This window comes from Neovison vison, chromosome 4, assembly GCF_020171115.1.
Source record: "Neovison vison isolate M4711 chromosome 4, ASM_NN_V1, whole genome shotgun sequence".
NCBI lineage: Eukaryota > Metazoa > Chordata > Mammalia > Carnivora > Mustelidae > Neogale > Neogale vison.
Genome location: NC_058094.1, coordinates 19,924,439 through 19,946,090, shown reverse-complemented (window position 1 = coordinate 19,946,090; position 21,652 = coordinate 19,924,439). Strand labels below are relative to the sequence as shown.

Sequence of the window (21,652 nt, the reverse complement as noted above, 5' to 3'; positions counted from 1 at the left end):
CGCGGTGGCACAGCCGGAGGTAGTGAAGTCTGATTCCACCCCGCCACCACGCTGTTGGGGCTCTGAAAACAAGCAGCCGGGTGTCCTGCAAACACTTGGAGTGGGAACCAGGCCCTGGTAGACGTGGTCAGGGAATCTCACGACTTTGCCCCTGGGGACCTTCATAGCTGGGAGACAATGGTTTGGACTAGATCCAACCACCCATTGAATACGCGGTCTGAGCTGGGTGTCAGGAGAGGAGCCGAGTCCCCTGTCCCGAGGAAAGCCACCTTTCTGGGGCTAGAAAGGGCCTGCAGTCTGCTGGAAAGACAGACGGACTCGCCACTGCAGGGTGTGTGAGCTGATCACGCAGCTTTCTCTGTGGTGTCTTCCAGACCACATCTTAACAATGAAGACAACGTTTGAAGAGAAGAGCTAGTCCAGATACGCACGTGCATTAGTAGCTCGTAAGGGCATAACGTGAACTCTCCCAGGACCCTGCAGCCCCAGTCTGGGACGCTTGCTGCCCCTGGGAGCTGATGCAGCCCGGGAGGAACGTTCCACTAGAGATGTACATCAGACCTTGGGTAAAGGAGATAGGCGGGTGGTGAGGGGTTTAACTCAAGGGAAATGAGTGGGCATTTTCTTTTCACTTCTGGGTGAAATTATACGCAATTACAGAGCAGGGCATCCCAGGGGCACGGGCGCTGCTTTAGTTGTTGGCAGAAAGGTTGGTTCCTATGACCTACTTCTTCATTAACCTTTTTTAGTACACCTGAATGCGAGGACTATGATGGAGAAAAATGTTGAATATGTAGGCGGTTCCATGATGAGATATTTACGAATTGGAAGAGAATCAACCATTGCAGGTGCGCTGCTAAGTGGGAGCAGCTCAGTGTGTGAAGAATGCTGGCACTTGCGTCAGACACGCCTGGTTTGCAATCTGAACTCTGCTCTCCCTAGTTCTGTGACCTAGAGCAGTTTACTTCATTTCTCTTGTTCCAACTTCCTTGTCTGTAAAAAGAAGATAATAATACCTACATTCAAAAATGCATGGAAAGCAAAGGATACTTTTTCAATGGCAGCTTTTTGTTATGTATTAGTTATTATTAATAAGTATCAACAACAATAATAATTATATTAATATATCATATCAAGTATAATCAATATATTGATAATATATATTATTACTAAATCAATAATTTATGTACTGTGTATATTATATATTATTTTATATATTATATATGATATATTATATTATAAATTAATAGTTAATGATAACTAATTGATTGATTATTTGTTTTTAGGTAACTTATTAAATGATTTTACTAATATCATTTGTAACTAATAAATGATATCCAATTTTGCTATTTGAACAGGGAGCTGGGCCTCGGTATTGGTATGATTAAGTGTCTGTTTTGACTCAGGTCTAGTCCAGCACTAGGATCCTTGCTCAGCAGGGAGCTGCTTCTCCCTCTTCTTCTCTCTCTGCCCCTCCCTTTGCTCATGCTCCCTCTCTCCCCCTCTCTGACAAATAAATAAAATCTTAAGGAAAAAATACATTTTGCTTCTTCATTTGAGAGAGAGAGCACAAGTCACAGGCAGAGACAGAGGGAGGAGACTCCCCACTGAACAAGGTGCCCCATGCGGACCTTGAAAGCATGACCTGAGTAGAAAGCAGGCACTTAACTGACTGAGCCACCAAGGTGCCCCTCATTATTTTTTTAATTTAATGAACAGCACGGTGGCTTCCAGGCATTCCAAAAACTTAAAATGATTCATAACCATGACCTTGGTTTGAGCTCTCATTTCTTACTACTGTGGCCTCCTGAGGCCTAGGCTTTCCTACCTTCCATCCCTCTTTCCCACTGCCCAGACATCCCCATACCGCGATGAGTAAATTGTCTAAACATTGAGTTCTCTAATAGCATTACCTTTTGCTCACAGATCATCAACATCTCCCACACCTTTGGGAAAAAAGCTCATACTCCTGCCAGCTTCTAGGACTTTTCACACTGGGTCTGTCCTGCTTTTCCAGACTCTTCACCCCCAAGTGCTTTTCACGTCCACTATAATCCACAGATGCCCCTGTCCTCCTCTGGTTTCATGTTTGTGGGTGTTGTGCATGTATTTTTTTTTTAATTTCAGTCATAATTGAAAAATTAGTAGAGTTTCCACTAACGTGATTTTTCTTCTTTTAAAAAATCAAGATATCTGGTACATGGAACTCATATTCTTGCATAACAACAGTGAGCTGGAGCCCATGGTCTCTACAGAGATCTCTCCAGGCCTGTGCTAGGCCCTCTCGTCTGAAAATTTATATTCTTCATTTATGGGAAATGTCCTTACATGATTTTCTTGAGAACATCCCCTCCCCATGCCCCCACATCTTCTATATTTCTGAGATTAGTTGGACTTTCTTATATACATATGAAAAGATCAACAATAGATATTTGGCTTTAGAAAGATCTTTTACAGGGCACCTGGGTGGCTCAGTGGGTTAAGCCTCTGCCTTCAGCTCATGAGATCAGGTCATGATCTCAGGGTCCTGGGATCGAGCCCTGCATCGGGCTCTCTGTTCAGCGGGGAGCCTGCTTCCTCCTCTCTCTCTCTGCCTGCCTCTCTGCCTACTGTGAGCTCTGTCTGTCAAATAAATAAATAAATCCTAAAAAAAAAAAAGAAAGAAAGAAAAAGAAAGAAAGAAGGATCTTTCAGGTAGCGGTTCGGAGAGTAGATTAGGAACCAAGGCTTAAACTGGCAAGAGGAGACAGAAAATTTAAATAGACAAGGGCAAAGCTTGGTAAAAACCTGAACTGATCCTGTGGTATCAGGGAAAGCAGAAGGAGAAAAAACAAATATTCAGAAAGTAGGGTGGGTGGGCCTTGTGGATGCTGAGGACAATGAGAAAGGGAGAAGAGTTGAAAAAGACTCTTGGAAGTAGGACCTGGGCAATGGGGAAGGTGGTAGTTCCCTAAAAGAAGGGAAAGTGCATAGGACATCATTGGATTATTTGAAGCAGAGGAGTAACTTGATCAGATTTAGATTTTTGAAATATTATTTAGATTATTATTAGATTTTGAAAGATTATTTACTCTAACAGGTGACAATTTGAAGAGAAACAGGATATTTATAGGATATTTACATGGCATCTTCCTGAATTACATGGTATCTTCCTGCAAAACACTAATTAATTACATGGTATCTTCCTAAAAAAAACTTACTAATTACAAAAGACAAAATAGCCACTTCACAACGGTAAACTTGGAGCATGTTGGAGGAGGTCACTGAGAAGACAAGATCATCATTTGACCCCTCCAGCTGGATTGGAGCCTCCTCGCCCCTCCCTTGAACTTGGAATGTAAGTTTGGCCCACCGATCCCACAGCAGGAGCCGTTCCAAGGACAGAGCCTTGAGACAGTAAGGTGTTGAAACCATCTGGATGGTATATGTAACTGAACCCAGTCAAAGCCTCTGTATAATAAACTTTTAAGATTCTGGTGTGCAGGTGCTGATGTTTCTTTGTCTCTCACTGCGGTCTAAGACAAACCTCGAAAGAAGGTTCCCTTCCTTATTAAAAACTGCCACCTACTGGGCTGCCTGGGTGGCTCAGTCCCTTAAGCATCATGCTCACGTCATGATCTCTGGGTCCTGAGATCAAGTCCTGCATTGGGCTCTTTGGTCAGTGGGGAGCCTGCTTTTCCCTCCGCTTGCCTCTCCCTCTGCCCACTGCTCACCCCACTTGTGTTCTCTCTGACAAATAAATAAAATCTTAAAAAAACAACAACAACAAAACTGTCACCTATCACTCTGGAGTGGTCTGCCTCTTTCCTTGGTCCCACCTTGCCCTCCGTGGCTGGGGGCCAGTGTGCAAACCCACAGAACATATCACCTCGATGAGGTGATCAAGGAGAACATCACCAATGCTGGGCTAAACATCATGTGCCTTCTGATATGATATACAGAGTTAATCCTGCCAAAATATATAACCTGAATCTAAATGTAAGGAAAACCTCAGGCAACTCAAGTAGAGGGACATTCTATTCAAAAAACCAAAAAAAAAAACCACAAAAAACAAAAAACAAAACCCCAAAACCTGGCCTATATCCTTCTTCAAAAATAGTAGGATCACGAAGCATAAGAAAAACTGAGAAACTCTCTGATATTATATGAAAGTGAAGAGACATGATAATTAAATAAAATTAATTCAGGTAGGAGCCAAAAGATAAAGTCCTAGGTTAGATCTCAGACTAGGAAAAACTACTGCTATAAAATACACTGTTGAGATCAGTAATGAAATCTGCATATGGACTGCGGGCTAGGTCAGAGGTTTTTGGGTTGTTGGTTTGGTTTGGTTTGTTTATTAATGTGACATTTCCTGCTTTTGATAATTGGGCTGCGACTATATAACAGAATGTCTTTTTTTCTTAGGAAATACACATGGAAATATTTAGGAGCAAATGAGCATGATGTCTGCTTCTTATTCTCAAGAACTTGAAAAACAGAATATACATTAGATACATTGACAAAGAAAATGATGGAAGTGGGGCAAAATGTTAACCATCAGTGAGTCTGAGTAACGTATACAAAGGCTTAGGGGAATATCAAGTCCAGATACAGAAGTGAGAGGTGGCTCCGGGGTATGTACTGGGATGACTGACGAGGGAAGATGGTAGCTTCCTCGTGTCCACCCATACTGAGTTAGCAGCAGCTCCGTCCACTGGCCAAAGCAGTGCCTGAAACGGTCGTGGGAAGGCAGAGAAATGCGTGGCGGGTAATGAATGCCACGAGTGGGGAGCAAAAACTCCCCGAAGGCAAACCACCAACAGAACTCCCTACTCAGGCTCAGGTGTGATCTTACCCCTTCCCCCAAATCTCTGGCGGTTGGTCGTACAGAACAGAGGGTGAAGAAAGGGTGAACACAGATTCTCAAAGCTGAAGAGAGACAACCAAGAATCACCATTTATAAAAATAAATAAAGTAAAAGAAGTCACCATTCATGGATGACCAAGGACATAAGAAAGAGATCTAGAAAGTCATCAGAGTTAAGAGTTCAGACCAAAGGAAACAGAGGTAATGGAGCAAAACTCCCAAGACTTTGTGATAGATATAATTAAGATTTTCAGAGAGGTGAGAGAGAACTCATAGACAACGGTCAACCAGCAGTCAAAAGTCATTTCCGTCTCCCAAATGTCATTCCCATTTTTAATGATACATTTAGTTGCGGACTCTCAAATTAGCTCCTTCAATTCACGGTGTCAGAATTACCAGTAGAAAAGACAAAATAGAAGTTGTAAAACCGTCACAGAAATTAAGTTAGTATCTTTTTTTCTCTCTGAGTCTTTTGTTGTTTCTTTTCTTTTTTTTTTTTAATATTTTATACATTTGAGAGAGAAAAAGAGAGAGAGTGCACAAGCAAGGGGAGGGGCAGAGGGAGAAGCAGACTCCTACTGAGCAGGAGATTTTTAGATTTTAAGTAAATTGCAATTTTACATTTAGTTCTCTAATTACTTAATGTCTCTCCCTACTTTTTTTTTTTTTATTCTAAGAGCCCACATGGGTGATGAAAGTGGCTGGGTTTAAGAAGTAATTTTTAAGGGTGCCTGGGTGGCTCAGTGGGTTAAAGCCTCTGCCTTCGGCTCAGGTCATGACCTCGGTCCTGGGTTCGGGCCCCACATTGGGCTCTCTGCTTGGTGGGGAGCTTGCTTTCTCCTCTCCCTCTCTCTCTGCCTACTTGTGATCTCTGTCTGTCAAATAAATAAATAAATAATTTTTTTTTAAAAAAGTAATTTTTGAGCTACAAGGTACAATATTGACTACTTGATTGGACATAAGGAATAAGAAGAGGGAAAAGGATCAAATATTCTCAGTTCTGGTGTGAGCAACTGCATTTCTCTTACAACATACTGTAGGAAGGGTAGGAACAGATTTGGGATGAGATATCATGAGTCCTGGTTCTAATATGTGGCAATTGATGTGCTACGAGAATACACAAGGAAGAACACACTTTGAAGTTGGATTTAGAACTTGGGAGTTTGAAGAAAGGTCTGGCTAGGAGCTAAAAGATAAAGCTTTTAAATATACATATATAGTGATTACAAGACTGCCTATAAATGAGATGGCCAATGGAGAGTGTGATGAAGGGAGGAAAAATTTCTAGGTTCTTTGGCTTTTCTTATAATTAAATTGGCATAAGATAGATTAATAGGAGAAAAACAAACGTAATTCATACGTATGGGGAGCTCATAGAAATACAAGACTCAAAGAAGCGACTAAAGCTGGCAGCGATTTTTACCTTTTAGACAAAATGATTGACATGATCAAGTTCGAGCTTGGGGTAGTTGAATCAGTGAAGAAGTGATAGGGTTTATTTATGCAACATCTGGGCCTTAAACTCCTTTTCTGGTGATAAGGGGATCTCTCTACCTCTTGGTACAGGTGCCTTTCACTAGGGAGATTTATTTCCTGCTTTTAAGGAGAACAAGGAGGGTCAGAGAGGCCTTCTTGTACCAGCTGCTTCTTAGGTTAACTTTAATTCAAAATAAGCAGTATGCCAAAGAGGCATGTTTTGGGTCAGCCTGCCCTGAACCCAATCAGTGATTTTCAAAACTCAGCTAAAAAGTGAAGTCTCACCAATATTTGAAGCGTAAGCCTTGAAGGAAATACCTCCTGGGGTGGCTGGCTGGCTCAGTCAATAGAGGCATGGGAATCTCGGGTTTCTGAGTTCGAGCCCCATGTTGGGCATGGAGCCTACTTTAAAAAAGAAAGAAGGAAAGGAAGGAAGGAAGGAAGGGAGGGAGAAAGAAAGACTTCCATATAGAAATAAGAGAAATAGGAGATATGGAATCAAGTAGTGTCTTGGAAACTGTATTACTTTGTTTTTACTTAAAATCATTTCAGATAAGGAATTTCTGATTTACACCAAGATGTATTTAATTCTACAGGAAATACAGCAGTTTAAATTTTAACTGCACCTTCTTTGTTAAGTAAACTTTTGAAACTTTGCTTAGAAAACAATCAGGACTTTGGCCACTAGATGGTGGTATTGTGTCATGTTTCACAGAGTGGCCCAGTTTTTGCCCTGTTCACTCACTCACTACCTCAGAAAAAAGAAGGAATATCCATTAATATATTTACCTCATCAAGCACAGAACCGAGTAGCCCGTTCTATCTCAAACCATCTTTGTAGTAATGTAAGTCAGATGATGGCATTCCTTTGTTCAAAATCCGCCAATGTTCTCAATATACATACGCACAATTCAGTGTGCATATAAAAAAAATCAGTATGATGTCCTTACACTAGAGTATAAGAAAGAAAAAGAAAATCCTTTATAGCAAAATAAAATCTATTTTAATATTTAAGTGAATATAGAAAGTGTAGAGAGATGGTAAGATGTTTACAACTTTTTATAATGAATAATTTTTCAATTAAAAAAATTTTTAGAAGACTTTTTTATTTATTTGAGAGAAAGAGACCAAGAGCACAAGCAGGGGCAAGAGGGAGAAGCAGACTCCCCGCTGAGCAGGGAGCCCGATGCAGGGCTTGATTTGAGCCCTGGGATCATGAGCCTCCCAGACGCCCCTATAATGAATAATTTTAGAATAACAGAAGACAGTAGTTTACTGAACACTGCTATCACTTCTTTTTTATATTTGGCATTCTAAAATTTGGCTAATAATAATAATTTAATAATAATTAAATATTATTTAATATCTTCCTATACAAACACACAGAGTCACCACACAGGCAATCGCTAACAAGTGCCACCTAAAAAGAGTGTTTTGTACTCACAGCGTGTTTACCACACAAATAACAAATGAAACAATTTTTTCTAACACATCTTTCTTGGCAAAATACAATTTTTTTTCTCAATGTACATAATAATTGCATTCCTGGACAAGTCAGAATTATATTAAAATTGTGCAAAAAAAAATCTTGTGTTTCTATGTAAAATCAGTTTAGGTTCTAAATTCAGGAACAGGTTTTTCATCTGCAGGAATATCCCACAGGACCTAGGAAAGACATTCAGGATTTAGGATAATTCTTTATAAGGTCGCTGTTCCTGGAAAATGAGGATATCTAGCATCCTTAGTTTCTGCTCACTAAAAGCCAGTAGCACCCCTAATACCATGACAAACCACAATCCCCACCTAAATTTTCCAAAAATGTTTTCTTGCGGGTGGGTAGTCCTTCTCTGGTCCAAGACCCACCATCATTTACTGTCATTGCAAAATCATTCACTAGGTGGCAGTATAGACCAATGTATTGAGCATTTTGATGCCCTTACAGCTTTAAGAACTTCTTGGGGGGTTAGCGGGACTGGGATTAGAGGACATGTTTGAAAAGATGGATCAAACACGACTAAAATATTAAAAAGGAATGTGAATGATGACACACGAACATTTTATTTTATTTGTATTTTTTTAATTAAAAAAATTTTTTTATTAACATATAATGTATTATTAGCCCCAGGGGTACAGGTCTGTGAATCGCCAGGTTTACACACTTCACAGCAATCACCATAGCACATACCTTCCCCAGTGTCCATAACCCCACCTCCCTCTCCCTATGCGCTCCCCCTCCCCTGCAACCCGCGGTTTGTTTTGTGAGACTCTTATGGTTTGTCTCCCTCCTGATCCCATCTTGTTTCATTTATTCTTTTCCTACCCCCAAACCTCCCACGTTGCATCTCCACTTCCTCATATCATAGAGATCATATGATGATTGTCTTTCTCTGATTGACTTATTTTTATTATTGAGCATAATACCCTCTAGTTCCATCTACTTCTATTTTTTCCTTCTTAAAGGATCTATCAACAGAAATCTCTAGACAGGCTCATACTGACCCATCCATTTGTTTCTATCCACAGAAAGAGAATAAAAATCATGGCAGCTGAGGAAGAGAGACTCCCATTCATGGGAGTAGACCACACATGGAAGTAGCAATGTAGATCTTCTGATACCATGCGAGGCACAGGGAAGAACAACACAGCGTTTGAGGGAATACAAGAAGACAGCTCAGAGAAGGTGGGGTTTGAGTTCATCTTAAAGATCATGTGGGAGCAATACTGATATCCATGAAGAAGCAACACCACCACCCAGAGCTACCTGCTATTAAGCTTCAGCGCTGACCATGCTCTCTCATACATTCTATTCAAGTTCATCTTCTCACATTGCAGCTTACCCTTAACCAGTGCTCCTAAAAGGGCAGTCTGCCAACAGGTGACCTTTACTGTATTGAGAGACATTGAGACATACAGACATCAGGAGAAATGTTTGTAACAATTTGCCAATCTGCTATCTGTTGGCCACAACAATGACAAACTGGGCTGTGTTTTGTGCATTTAAAAATCCCCCCCCCAAAAAAAATTCATTTCTGTAGTATTTTACCCAGTATCAAGCTTGAGTGGACTGAAAGCACATACACACATACCTGGTCCTCATCTCCCAAAAGTTTGAGAAGCACTGGCTCCAAGCATGGGAACAGCCAGAAAGAAGGCAGGATGCAGGTGAGTAGGGCAAGCCGCAAGAAAATGCTTACATTTAATAGATCCCACCTGCAAGAAATGTGCTCCTTAAGTGTTACTGAATCCTCCCCCAAGCCCAATGGGATTAGTAGTATGATCTTGACTTTACCGAAGAGAGCAAAAATTAGAGATGATCATGAGAATTCCAACAGACCTCGGTTTGATTCCTGGCTTCACTACCCCCAGTGAAGCCAGGAATCAAACCGAGGTCTGTTGGAATTTTCAGCCCTTCTAAGATCTTCCTGCTTGGTTTAATCACCATGTCAGTGCCCATCCCTCTTCCAGCAACACCTGCAGATCCCAGTCTGTTGTGGAAGAGTTGCTCCAGGGCTGATGGACTCAGCACGGGTGATCGCATGTTCTTGGGAGTCAGACCAAACTTCCCCTAAGTTAGGAAAAAGGATCTGTCCTCTAACCCAGTCTCATGTGCCAAAGAAAGGTTGAAACAATGACAGCAAGCCAGTTTCCCCTTCCCATTCACGTCTGCAGACACGGAAAACCCTTCTCATTGAGCTAGAGAAGCAAATTCTTCTCTTTCTCACTGGAGCAATACAAGGTGTTTTCCTGACTTGAACCTTTTTTTTTCCTTATGTCAAGGTGTTTTGTAAAATTGCAAACTTTCATGATAAAAGCTTTTTTTTACTACAGTTTTTTTAAATCATAAACTATTCAACAAGAAAGTATTCCGCAAAAAAATATTTCTTGGAATTTTTATTTTTCAGATGAAGTTGCCTAAATTTAAATGAAAACACAACAAGAGTGAACGGAAGAAGCAAAAGGCAATTGACAACAGTGATGATTTACAATACGTAGCCAGAGCTTTTTGGATAAAACACTGTTGAACAATGGATAATCAGAAATGTGTTATAGTTTATTTTGAATTTTATAATTTTATTTATAATTTTAATTATAATTTTTTTTTCATTCTGCACTTCCAGAAAGCTTAAAATCATTAAACAAAAGGGATTTAGGGGGGCCAGGCCTGTACTTCTCCTTTCTCCATTTTCAGTAATTATAATAATTTCAAAAATAATAATTAAGTCAATAATTTAAATAATAATAATTTAAAAAATAATTAGAGATACTTTGAGAAAAGTTGTTTGGCCTTGCACAAAAACTCCTGGGAAATAATCCGACAAGAATTTCTTCTCCTTCCTCTCTTTCTCCCTCCTCCTCCTTCGTCCTCTTCCTCTTCTTATTATTACAACCAATAAAGATATTAAAGAGAACAGCTTTTGAACACATCATATGCATGATAACCTTACATACTGTTATTAAACCACACAACATCCCTCTAAGGTAGGAATTATTATTCCTGTCAGGAGTTTGAGGCCCAGAGAAGGTAAGTAACTAGCATAAAGTTGCAAACTCTTGATATTCCGTGTTATAGGATTAAACCATGAAGGATAGCCAGCTGTTAAACTCATTAATTCTGGGACCTCTATTTCTGTTAAATGATTTTTATACTTCATGCAGAAGGAAGTTCTTAGAATCACATTCATTCGGAACTATATCTCACTTGCTCCACATTTTTGCCAGAGGTTTATTTAAAGAGTTAAGGAAGTTAGATTATTTTTTTTTTTGGAGAAGGCATTGCCTAATATCTATTGTTGAATTAAAAAGGAGTTGTACAATTGTTCTTTTTCTGGAGTGCGGTTGAGCATAACCTAGAGAGTCTGCAGATCCAGGGGTCAAGGGCTGCCTAACTGACTTTCCAGGTGTGAAATTTAGGCAAATCTCATCACCTTTCTATGCTTAAGCTTGTCCACTGTAAGCTGACAATAAGAATACACAACTATCAGGGTTTTTGTGAGGGCAAAGTAAATAAAATAAACAAAGTGCTTAGCACATGTAAAGCACAGAATAAATGCTTGTTGAATTGTAAATTTTAAGTTAGGTAATGATCTTGTAGAATACTGGAAAAGGTTACAGTGAACTTTTTAAAAATAAATGACAAGAAGAAAACAGAATAACAAAATGCAATAAACCAGAAGGATAATGAGTATAAATACTTTAGAATAGTATAATTGATATAGAATACACAAAGAAGATTATTTGAAGATAATTTGCTTTTCAACAGCCCTCTCATTTTCATGTCGTTCCATATAGTATTCACTAAAAAAAATATTTTACATTTACTTGTGAAGGTGCAGAGACTTCTATATATGCAAAAATCATAAAAAGCTGCATAAAATGTCAACAGACAGATATCCCTTTACTATAATGACCTCTGCCATTCGCATTACTCTGTTTTCCTGTATACCAGGCTCTCACCTGAATGAGAAAGAATAACAGAACATTCATTTGGTATTAGTCAAAGTTCCTCTCATCTTCCCCATAAGGGAGGAAAAAAAAAACATAATATCCCCCATTTTAAGAAGCAGTCTTTTAAGAACGCAACTCTGCAGCCGGAATGTGTGGGTTTGATTCTTCTTGCATTTATTACCTTGCAAGTCGCAAGGCACGAGCCACGCGCATCTTTCATGCAGGGTAAACGTCAACCAGTGGTATCCACAGTTGTTTTTATTTTGTAAAGGAAGAAACTGAGGATTAAGCACGTTTTGGTAAGAAATTATAGGTGGGAGCTGGATCCCAGGTCTGATTCCCAGGCCAGCGTTCTTTATTGACTACGCTATAAGGTAAGTGAGCTGTCTTTGGTGAAGAGGACTGGGACGAGAACAACGCCTAATTTCACCAATCCCTGCAGTGACGTGTATATCCCTATATCCTTCATTGTTCATTATTCAGCTATTTTGTTACTGTTTTTATTCTAGCCATTTGGAGCAGAGTCAGTATAATAAAAATACCTTCACACTGGTGCAGAACCTCCTGGCCTGTCCCCAGGGTCCCACAGCATGGGCTCTGCGGGTAACGCCTAGAGAAGTCACCTACCTAACCTGCACTAGCACACACTCCGCAGAGCCGGAGCCCCGCCCAGATGTTTATATTTTCCTCTCTTGGCCCCGCCCCCGACCACGAGGGGCTCCAGCCGCCGCCCGGAGCCGGAGTTCCTGGAGCGGACTTGCCAAGCGCCTCAGCCTACCCACAGGGATTCCCTCTCCAGCCAATCGCGTCTGAGCAACGGGACTGCCCCTAACAAAGATGGCGGGAGAGGCCTCCGTGGGGGCAGGCTGATTTAACACCCAGACCTAGGGCGGCTAGGGAAGACAGTGGGAGCGGAGCAGCCCGGCCATGGAGGAGGGCGGCAGCGGCGGCAGCGGCGGCAGCGACAGCAGCACCAGCGGGAGTGGTGGGGCGCAGCAAAGGGAGCTAGAGCGCATGGCTGAGGTCCTGGTCACCGGGGAGCAGCTACGGTAAGGCGTGGGGCAGTGCGGGTGGGCGCGCTGTGGCACTGCCAGCCTGTGCCCGCAGCAGCCCCGCGCGCACATGCGCGTGGCTCGTGCCCTGCGACTCGCGCCGGGTTCCGGGACCGCTGCGGGCGCGTGGACGGTCAGCGTGGCTCCCCCTGCCTAGCGGCTGCAGCCGGGCGCCCTGCCACTCGGCACCGGCGCGGGGCTCCGAGGGGGACGCGCGGGAGCCGGTGCTGCGCGCTGCGCCCCGGCTGCGCTGCTACAGCCCCGCGCGCCGCAGACGCGCGCTCCCTCTTCCCGGGCACCTGGCGCTGCCAGGCCTCCTGGCTGCCAGGCGACCCCGAGTGCGTCCAGAGAGTGAGAGGGTGGGTGCGCCGCCCCACGCCGCCTCCAGCCCCTCGACTCCTAGATGGAAGGGCCAACCCAACGATTGACTTGAGGTTTTCCTTTCCGCCGGCAAGTCCTGCTTCACTCCTCTGAGCCTCGGCGTTTTCATCTGTCTGTGAAATGAGGCCGATCGCCGGGACTGCCTTAACGGCGTGTTGTGGGGGGCTAAACCCCAGGTTCTGAAAAGCTGCCTACCGCGAAATTGGCACGGCCCGGTCAGTCATCAGTCGCGTCCGCGAGGGGGCGTGGAGGCACCTTGTCCGGATGCCCCGCTGCTGTGCCAGCTTCCCGAGCGCGCACATTTGGGAGAGCAGAGTCCATGGGCTCCCGGCTGCTGCGAGAATTAGGAATTGACGGTCTCGCCGCACCCGACAGGCGGTGAACCCCAGATCCCGCCCCCACCCCCCACTTACCATTGGCATCCATCCTGGTCCTTCTTGGAATCATGTTTGAGTAATGTGCTTCCACGGTCTGACCGGTTCTGCCGCTGCCGGTCGTAGGGGTCATAAATCAGTTTGCCAGGAGAAGAAGGAGGAAACACACACACACACACACACACAAAACCCAAAACCTGGCTCTGAAGCGTTTGAGCCACAACTCGAGTGCCCGTCCCTGGCCCAGCTGGCATGAGGCGCTCGCCTGTTCCTTCTAATGCTTGGCCTGAATCTCCAGGCTCCTTTTGGTTTCTAAATGCTGTGTTTCAGGACCTTTAGGAGAGAGAATCTTTGCAAAGATCCATGAAGGTTTAGTAACCACCCAGTTAGCGGTTAGATTGAGGAAGTAAATATTGGAAGTCAGAGTTAGTTGACTTTAACGTTACAAAAGGCAAATTGCACACTTCAATCCCTCCATGACTTTTAAGTGTAGAGTCAAAATTAAAGGGAATGAAAACTCATTTTTCCTTCATCAAGAGTATTTCCTAATTGAATAAAAATCAAAAGCTTTCCTGATTCAGTCTGAAACAGTCACTTCTTAATAATGTATTTGCTCCTCCTTACTGTATCATCTTTTTCGAAGTCTTCATAGGGTACTTTTTTTTTTTAAGATTTATTTATTTATTTTAAAAGGGATAGGGGGAAGGAAGAGAGGGAGAGAAACTTAAACAGACTCCTTGCTGAGACCCAATCGAGGAGGGCTTGGATCTCACCACCCAGAGTGCAGGACCTGAGCCAAGAGTCCGACAATGAACCGACTGCGCCACCCAGGTGCCCCTCATTTCTTCTAAAATAACAAAATTGGATGGTGCCTCTCTTTGGCCAGGAAGCACTTTCTCCTTCAGGAGGCAGCTTAAATGCCCTTTCTGTGGGGATCTCCAGAGCAGGCCTTACTCTCTTTTTCCCCAGCAGCCCTCTCTACTAAGGTAGGATTGAGGGGCCATGCTTAGCTTGTGGGTAAGAGAGAAGGCTCCTTCCCTGGAGGCAGACCTGGGTTTGAATTTCTGCTCAGCCACTTTGTAGCCAAGTCACCATTAGGTTGTTTTCAACACTGACTTTTAGAGTAAACCTTGGGTTTACAACTTACTAGTGTGGGACCTTGAACAAGTTACTTAACTAAGATTGCTGGGCAACAGTGGAACTTAACTCAGTGTTATGAGGATTAGATGAGGTAGTGCTTAGAGGAAGAGTGCCAGGTATATAAGGAAGCACCATGTCCGCGTTAGCTAGCATAGCTCTGTGACGTTGGACAAGTTAACTCACTTCTCTGAGCCTTTGTTTCTTCATCCATAAAATGGAAATGCAGATAAGTACTTCATAGGGTTGTTGTGGGAATGTGCCCTTGAGCTTCTGTATTAATGAGCATTGAACAATGGTTGCTGGAATTAATCAGTATTACTGGTCTCTGTGCATCACCACATGGGACTTCCAGCCAAGTGAGATCTGGCAGGAAGATTGGGTGGTGGTTAGGAACACGGTATAGAATCAGGCTGCCTGGGTTCTTATTCTGCCTCCACATTTCATAGTTCTATCACTTTGGGGTCAATTTACTGATTCACTCTCTGGGCCCGTTTCCACATCTCTTGCAAGAATGTTGCGAGGATTAAATGAGATGTTCCATGTGAAGGCCTTAGAAAATGTTCACACCTTAATTTTACTTTGCAAAATTGAAATCATTGCTTTTTTAAAATCCCAATCCTGTTAGCACTGTGTCTAGCGCATAGTTATTATTCAATAAGTATTTGACGAGCACATGTGATTAAATATACAGATGAAATATTCAGAATTTAGGAATTTAAGTGTGCCCTGGCTTCTTGGTTACTGGAAGAGCCTCTCATGAACGGGTGGGAAGGCATCTGTCCGCACTGTCCCTGTCACAACGTGTCCTTGCATCCTTAGCTGCTTTCCCATAGTCTGACTGGGAGGACTTTGTGATGTAAGGTCACCTGCCTCTAACTGCTTCACACACAACTCCCTTTGTCCTCTCTTGGTTTCCCACTGCTTTCTTGGTGATCAGAGATAAGGCAAATGAATGTGGTAAGGAACCAGGACACCAAGGATTGAGATTTGAAATAAAAAATTTGGCTTCCAGGTTCAACTCTGTGCGTTTTATTTATTTAATGCCACATGTGTGTGTGTGTATATATATATATGTATATATATATAACATGTATATCATGTATACAATATGTACATAATATTGTATATAATATATGCTATATATAATTATATAATAAATAACATATTTATATAAATAAATGCATTTTTAATGCTATATATTAAACACAATAATATTTACTAATGAAACACACATGTGTACCTATATATGTACTTTTAACCATTTTTTCTTGGTCAAGTCAGCCTCTCTGGGCCTCAGTGGGAATTGATAATATCCTTCCACATAAGATTTGTGATGTTGGATCAAATGGGCTAGAATATGGGAGGGAACTCTGTAAAATAAACCAAGATTTAGTTATTGTTATGGTTATTGTAAGCTCCAGGTGTGAAATTGAGGCCTGGCTCCACAGTCCTGACACTCTGAAGGGCAGTTGGTTGCATAAGGACATGAAATTAAGTAGCAAACTTAGAAACATCTCCTGCTTCCTTTTCCAGCCTGACTGTGGGTTCCTTTTCCTAATCTCATCATTCTTTCCCTTTTCATAAAAGATTTTACTTCCTTGCCCAGTGTATCTGTATGGTTTTGCATCTTAAAAAAGCATTTGGATACCACTCTATACTGACACGATGTCTGCCGTGGAAGAGATAGATCATAACCAATGTTCACAAAGTTGTGGAGAAGTTGGAGCCTTCATACACAGCTGGTGGACGGTAAAACGATGCAGTCACTTTGGAAAACAGGCTGGCATTTACTCAGCGATAAAACATAAAGTTAACATAAGGGCCAGCTATTTTACTCCTAGGTATATAGTCAAAAGAAATGATAACATATGTCCACACAAAAATTTATGCACAAGTGTTCATAGCAGCATTGTTTATAATAGCTAGAAACAACAGATCAGGTGTCCATATGCTGGTGGATGGATAAATATCCATGCAATGGATTATTATTTGGCATAAAAAGAAATACAGTAGGGAGTCATGCTACAACATGGATGAACCTTGAAAACCTGCTGAGAGCAGGGGTACCCGGGTGACTCAGAGGGTTCAGCGTCTGCCTTCAACTCTGGTCATGATCTCCAAATCCTGGGATCAAGTCCTACATCAGGGAGTCGCTGCTCCCCCCCTGCTCACGCTTTCTCTCTCTCTCTCTCTCTCTCTCTCTCTCCCTCTCCCCGTGTCTCTCTCCCTAGTGCATAAATAAAATCTTAAAAAATAAATTAAAAAAAAGAAAATATGCAGTGAGTGAAAGCAGAAACAAGAGGCCAGGTATCATATGACTCCACTTTTATGAAATGTCCCTAATAGACAGATCTATAGAGACAGAGAGTGGTTGCCAGCAGCCGTGGGGAGGGAGAATGGAGAGTGAGTACTAATGGGTATAGAGTTTCTTTTGGGGATAATGAAAATGTTATAAACTTGTTTGTGGTTATGATTTCATAACTCTGGGGATGTACTTAAAATCATCACATTATAATCATTAAATGGACGAATTATGTGGTATGTAACTTACATCTCAACAAAAGCATTACAAAAATGGATGGATTTGGATGACACATTTTATTACAGAGTGATAAGGACAAAATATTAGAAGTTTTAAAATAAACTTTTACTTTTTTGATTGGCCAAAGAATGCAATGATATTTATCACTAACTCAGTAACACATTATTACCACACCAAATGGAACCAATAATTTACATATATATTTTTATAGTATTATTCTTTTTTTTAAAGATTATTTATTTATTTATTTGACAGAAGGAGAGAGATCACAAGTAGGCAGAGAGGCAGGCAAAGAGAGAGAGAGGAGGAAGCAGGTTCCCCACGGAGCAGAGAGCCTGATGCAGGGCTCGATCCCAGGACCCTGAGATCATGTCCTGGGCGGAAGGCAGAGGCTTAACCCACTGAGCCACTCAGGCACCCCTATAATATCATTCTTGATACAGAACAGAAAAGGTGCCATGAGTAGTTGAGAAAATCTCAGAACATTCCTCATTTTAACATAATTAACCATATATAAATAATTCATGAAGGGAATTTCATATTATGAATTTTCAAGTCATTGGTTATTTTTATGTGCTCTATGTATGTCTTTTATCTTGAAATTTGCTGTGCACTTGTAACTATGACACTAATTAAGACACCCAAATGCATGTCATGTTTCTTCTCTAAGGTAATCCCAAAGATACTTTCCACGAAAGTGGGGTTCTTTTTTGGTTGTTTGTTTGTTTGTTTGTATTAACGATTTTATTTATTTATTTGAGAGAGAGAGAGAGAGAGAGAACATGAGAGGGGAGAAGGTCAGAGGGAGAAGCAGACTCCCCATGGAGCTGGGAGCCCGATGCAGGACTCGATCTCTGGACTCTGGGATCATGACCTGAGCTGAAGGCAGTCGCTTAACTAACTAAGCCACCTAGGCGCCCATAAAAGTGGTTTTTGATAGAATGTTGTAATAATAAGTTTGTGTTGGGTTTCACTGTTCTCTTTGTGTTGATTGTAGGCATGGTAATAATAACAATAAGAGTCACTTATATGACATTTATTACCTGCCAAAGAGATATATGCATGAGTATATGTATACATGTATACATATATATGACTTTAATATATATTTATATAACTATACATATATATATTTTAAATATTTTATTTATTTATTTGACAGAGATCACAAGTAGGCAGAGAGGCAGGCAGGGAGAGAGAAGGAAGCAGGCTCCTTGCTGAGCAGAGAGCTCCATGCGGGGCTCGATCCCAGGGTTCTGGGATCATGACTTGAGCTGAAGGCAGAGGTTTTAACCCACTGAGCCACCCAGGTGCCCCTATATTTTTATATATATGTAAATATATATAAATGTATAAATTTATATATGTAAATATAAAATATGCTTATATAAGCATATTTTATATATTTATATGCTTATAAGCATATATTTTTATATATAAGCATATATATAAGCATATATATTAATATATATAAGCATATATTTATATGCTTATAAGCATATATTTATATTTTTATATATATGTATGTCTATCTTTAATCCACATAACGACTCCTTATAGAAGATGTGCTTATCACCCCATTTTATAGATGAGGAGACTGAGGAACAGAACATTTAAACTACTGGCCATAGGTTATCCAGCCATAAAGTGGTAGAGCCGAAGTCCCTGCACTTAGGCAGGATGCTAGACTACAGTTTAATGTGTCATCAGCTAAGCAATTTAGAGGGTTACAAAACGTAATGATAAGACAAACAAAAAATGGATTCCTGTATAAGATTTATCACATTCTAGTGTGACATCTTTTTGCAAACAAAAAAGTAGACCAAGGATTTTTTCCATTCTGTTGGGAAAAATCCAATTTATTTCTGGAAGTGTTTATGTTTTGACAAGATAGAATGGTCACTTCCTCCACTAACTATTAAATCGCTTGCCATGTGGTTTTGAAAACTTAATTTGGAGTCCACTCGTTCTGAATTTGTAATCATTTAATGGGAAGATAAATTGCAGTTCACAATTTTGCCAGCTGTGGGGATAGAAGTGGAGTGGGGAGAAGAATTAAGAAGGTAATGAGGGATGCTTAATTAAGAGAGAAAACATTTCAAGCATTCCAGTTATGCTCATCTACCGAGACTAAATATGCGAATTACAACAATCTTATACAATCACTAAAGCGGGTTCCTCACAAGCAATTTATTAGGCGATGAGTTTTAGCTGCATTGTAGGAAACTGTAGTTCTTTCAAATTGTTTGATGTATTTGCCTTTTTGCTATAACAGACTGCCTTTCCAGACTCTTACAGACTTGCTATTGCTTTTATCATAAAAACACGCTCAACAAATATTAATTTCCCAAATTTGCAAATGCTAATGCAGTATGCAGGTAAAAGGTAAGAATCAGCTCATTGAACCAAAAACCAAGCTACAAATAAAGTAAATAGGAGATAAGAAATTTAGAGCATGCAGAAGAGAAAAAGAGAAATAGTTTATTTCCTTGCATTTTGAACTTAAGCAATTTTACTTTTGACATGGAGATTGTCTTAGGGGGTAGCCCCTCTTGGAAGCCATTAATATGGAAGCTTTGCTTACTCTACTAGACACTGAAACTAAGGAAATAACAGGAAACCACCACCCAGAAGCTACTACTAGATTTCAGTTAATAATAAAATAAAATATAAATAAATAATAAAATATATAATAACTATAAATAAATAGATAAGTAGATATTTATATGTAACATACATTGTATATTTATATAAATATAATATAAAAATAAATACAAATAAATAAAATATATAATAAATATAAATAAATAATAAAATATATAATAAATAATACATAATGAAAAAATGTTTAGTTATATTTTAAAAATAAAATAAATTAATAAAATAAAATAGATAAACTAATACAAGGAGAACGCTTTTATTCTTCTCAATAGCAGAGATATCCTCGAGTCAGGAAATCACTGCTATTTGGTTAAAGAAAAGTGGGGAGGTGCTATAGGAAACAGAGTCACTGTATTTGGAGTCAATGCAGAAAAGCTTAGTGTAGAGCATTAAATGCCTTTGAATCAGGGGCTCTTCCAACATACAGACTGTTCCTGTGAAGATCTTTTCTGCCTCACAATTAGGATGTGAGCGTAGGGAGCAGAACCCTGTTACAAAGCAGACCCTTGGTAATGACTCATTTCTTACCAGCAGAGAGCACTGGAAATACTTTGTCACGTTGCGCAAAAAGCATCATGCAAATAGATGACATTTAGTAAGCCCTCCATAAATGATTGGGGAAATATTTTATACCTGTATGGATGTATTCTCATGTAAATCCTTTTCTGAAATGACTAGGGTGTTAGTTGTGAACGAGTAATATATTTGTGTTTTCTCAAAGGCCGATGCTGATAATTAAGTCACGGCTCCCATCTCTCAGAATTAATAAACCTGCAAATAAGTTAAATACCTCTCAAAAGAAAAGAATGTAAGCAGGAGGAAGATTGTTCTCCTCTCCTGTTGTTTCCAGTATTCATTTCATCGGGAACTCACTAGGTATATATATTAAGGGGCGTTTACTAAGGGGCCTTTATTCTTTTTTTCCATTTTTTTAAAAACTATTTTTTTTAAAGATTTTATTTATTTATTTGACAGAGAGAGATCACAAGTAGGCAGAAAGGCAGGGAGAGAGAGAGGGAAGCAGGCTCCCTGCTGAGCAGAGAGCCCAATACGGGGCTCGATCCCAGAACCCTGAGATCATGACCGGAGCTGAAGGCAGCGGCTTAACCCACTGAGCCACCCAGGCGCCCCTAAAAACTATTTTTATTAACATATAATGTATTATTTGCCCCAGGGGTACAGATCTGTGAATCATCAGGCTTACACATTTCACAGCACTCACTATAGCACATACCCTCCCTAATGTCCATCACCCAGCCACCCTATCCCTATAACCCCCACCCCTCAGCAACTCTCAGTTTGTTTTGTGAGATTAAGAGTCTCTTATGGGGGGCGCCTGGGTAGCTCAGTGGGTTATGGCCTCTGCCTTCGGCTCGGGTCATGATCCCAGGGTCCTGGGATCGAGCCCCGCGCCGGGCTCTCTGCTCAGCAGGGAGCCTGCTTCCTCCTCTCTCTCTACCTGCCTCTCTGCCTACTTGTGATCTCTGCCTGTCAAATAAATAAATTTTTTAAAAAAAGAGTCTCTTATGGTTTGTCTCCCTCCCCAGTCCCATCTTGTTTCATTTTTCCCTTCCCTACCCCCCACAACCCCCCACCCTGCCTCTCAAATTCTGCATATCAGAGAGATCATATGATTGTCTTTCTCTGATTGACTTATTTCACTCAGCATAATACCCTCTAGTTCCATCCATGTCATTGCAAATGGCAGGATTTCCTTTCTTTTGATGGCTGCA

The 21,652-nt window shown here is 41.0% G+C and overlaps 1 protein-coding gene across 1 annotated transcript in view; it reads left to right on the top strand.

The window, feature by feature from the left end:
- The first annotated feature begins 12,533 nt into the window (after positions 1-12,533).
- The window catches only part of DEPTOR (DEP domain containing MTOR interacting protein), a 130,517-nt gene continuing 121,398 nt past the window's right edge, over positions 12,534-21,652 (top strand). The window contains exon 1 of the mRNA XM_044245035.1: positions 12,534-12,818. Coding sequence (XP_044100970.1) covers positions 12,697-12,818 — 122 coding nt within the window. The 5' untranslated portion in view covers positions 12,534-12,696. The remainder of the gene's footprint in view (positions 12,819-21,652) is intronic.